This window comes from Centruroides vittatus, unplaced genomic scaffold (genome assembly GCF_030686945.1).
Source record: "Centruroides vittatus isolate TY-2023 unplaced genomic scaffold, ASM3068694v2 scaffold_1614, whole genome shotgun sequence".
NCBI lineage: Eukaryota > Metazoa > Arthropoda > Arachnida > Scorpiones > Buthidae > Centruroides > Centruroides vittatus.
In genome coordinates this window covers 192,222-193,998 of record NW_027122684.1, presented here as the reverse complement: position 1 = coordinate 193,998, position 1,777 = coordinate 192,222, and the positions used below count along the sequence as shown (strand labels likewise).

Sequence of the window (1,777 nt, the reverse complement as noted above, 5' to 3'; positions counted from 1 at the left end):
ACACGTGTTGGAGTTGTATGGATCAAGAGTTTTTTCTCTCATTCTAATCTATGGTTATAATTTAAACACAAGAATTCAACGATTTACGCTATTTCGGACCTCGTCTGCGAACTCACAACACCACTACACTCAAAATTATAATACTTTTATGACAATCTCGTAACAAATAGCGCCACACCCAGTTTTATTATTAATACGAGACTTAAAAATAAAGCCTGGAAAGTTACGCAACTAGTTGCTAGATTTTTGTTTTTCAGTAATGTTTACAAGCGTAATTTCGGACGAAATACTTTAAATGATTTATAAAAGAAGATCATTTTATTTTACGATATTCACAAAATGTTTTAATTCTTAGACTCGTATTTATCAACACTATATTGAATGTACTGTACATTAAGAGATACGTGGCGATCATACTGCAAAGCTGAAAAACAGGAATGTGGATTCATAAATCGATTATTGAACATTTTTAAATTAATATTGATGCATCAACTTACATTAGACAGCGTTCCGTAAGTAACGACAAAAATTCCCAAACAACTTAAACCAATCGTTGGCCCGTGTAATCTCTCGAGAAATAGGTATATCTGACAATAAATAACCGATGCATCTTAATACAAATAAAATACACAGAATTCCCGGTTATCCGTGCCTCGTCAAAATATTGTAATTATCACGGATAATCAAGAATTCGGTGTACAAGAATTAGCTAAAAAGATGTTGCAAGCCTACAAGCTGGATGGAAAGTAACTAGGCATTGAAAAATCGCTATAATTTTTGTAATAATAATGCAATCGTAATAAAATTTGTGCGCGTATGTACAACAATTAAAGGAATTTTATAATTCGTCATCAATGGTGTGGGCATTGACCGAGAGAGGCTCCAAGCGCAGTGGCAAAAAAATTGGCCGACCGCTCCTATTCAAGAGCTAGCACGTTGATCGATGCCGTACAACATAATGTCGCAATCCGTCCGAGGAAAATGTGTCATTGGTGGATGGCACCGGTGTCTTCGTTGAATTTTAAGGAATGCATCCTTGTTTCCATTTAATAAGATACATGTGAAATAATTTTTATCACGTTTGATTTAGAATTATATAAATTACAGCGATTTCTCAACGCTTAGTTACTTTCCACCCACCCTGTAGATTACTTACCTGTAATTTATATTTCGCTTTTAATGATAAATTCATTATTTCATGAAGAAGCTTTTCCGGTTCGTGTGCCTGAAATATTAAGTTAATGGAATAAAAAATATATCATCATCGATAAAAGAATTTGGTTTACACTCACATTTACGGCGACTTGACCGTAAGCAAGAGTAGTGATGACGCATATAGTCAAGAAACTAATGATCCAGTCGAGTAAAACACATTTTTCGAAATTAGAAAGTTCCACAAAGAATGAATATCGTAGGACAAACCAAGTGGCTGGCACAGTACATAGATACATCAAGAAAATAAACGGAGATAGAAAGAGATCTGCTGCTGTAATCATATTTATGACGTGACTATGTCGAGTTTGGATTATTTTAATATTTTTAACCTTTCTGTGATTCCCAAGAATGGTTTTTAAATGATAGGAAACTTCTTGAAACTTTTGAGAAATGGCATGCGCTGTCAGAGTAACATAAGCAGCGATCGATATCCATAACATCGCACATAATACCGAACTAGCAGACGTAGTTATGGTAATTATCAAAGCTACGTGCGTATTATAATTTTTAAAAAGTTCTGTATAAACTTTCAAGGTATAAAATGCTCCAAGAAAAACCTGCA

The 1,777-nt window shown here is 34.1% G+C and overlaps 1 protein-coding gene across 1 annotated transcript; it reads right to left on the bottom strand.

The window, feature by feature from the left end:
• Window positions 1–237: 237 nt before the first annotated feature.
• On the bottom strand, window positions 238–1,777 carry Gr63a (Gustatory receptor 63a). Its single transcript, XM_067285142.1, has 4 exons — window positions 1,293–1,777; window positions 1,157–1,225; window positions 498–587; window positions 238–424 (listed from the first exon to the last, which is right to left on the bottom strand). The coding sequence occupies exons 1-4, from the start codon at window positions 1,653–1,655 to the stop codon at window positions 314–316; spliced, it is 633 nt and encodes a 210-aa protein (XP_067141243.1). The 5' UTR covers window positions 1,656–1,777; the 3' UTR covers window positions 238–313.

Coding starts and splice junctions, on each gene's coding strand:
- Gr63a (XM_067285142.1), bottom strand. CDS start 1,655: ATGTTATGGATATCGATCGCTGCTTATGTTACTCTGACAGCGCATGCC. Junction 1,226..1,292: donor ACGGTCAAGTCGCCGTAAAT/GTGAGTGTAAAC, acceptor TTAATATTTCAG/GCACACGAACCGGAAAAGCT. Junction 425..497: donor CTTACGGAACGCTGTCTAAT/GTAAGTTGATGC, acceptor CCTGTTTTTCAG/CTTTGCAGTATGATCGCCAC.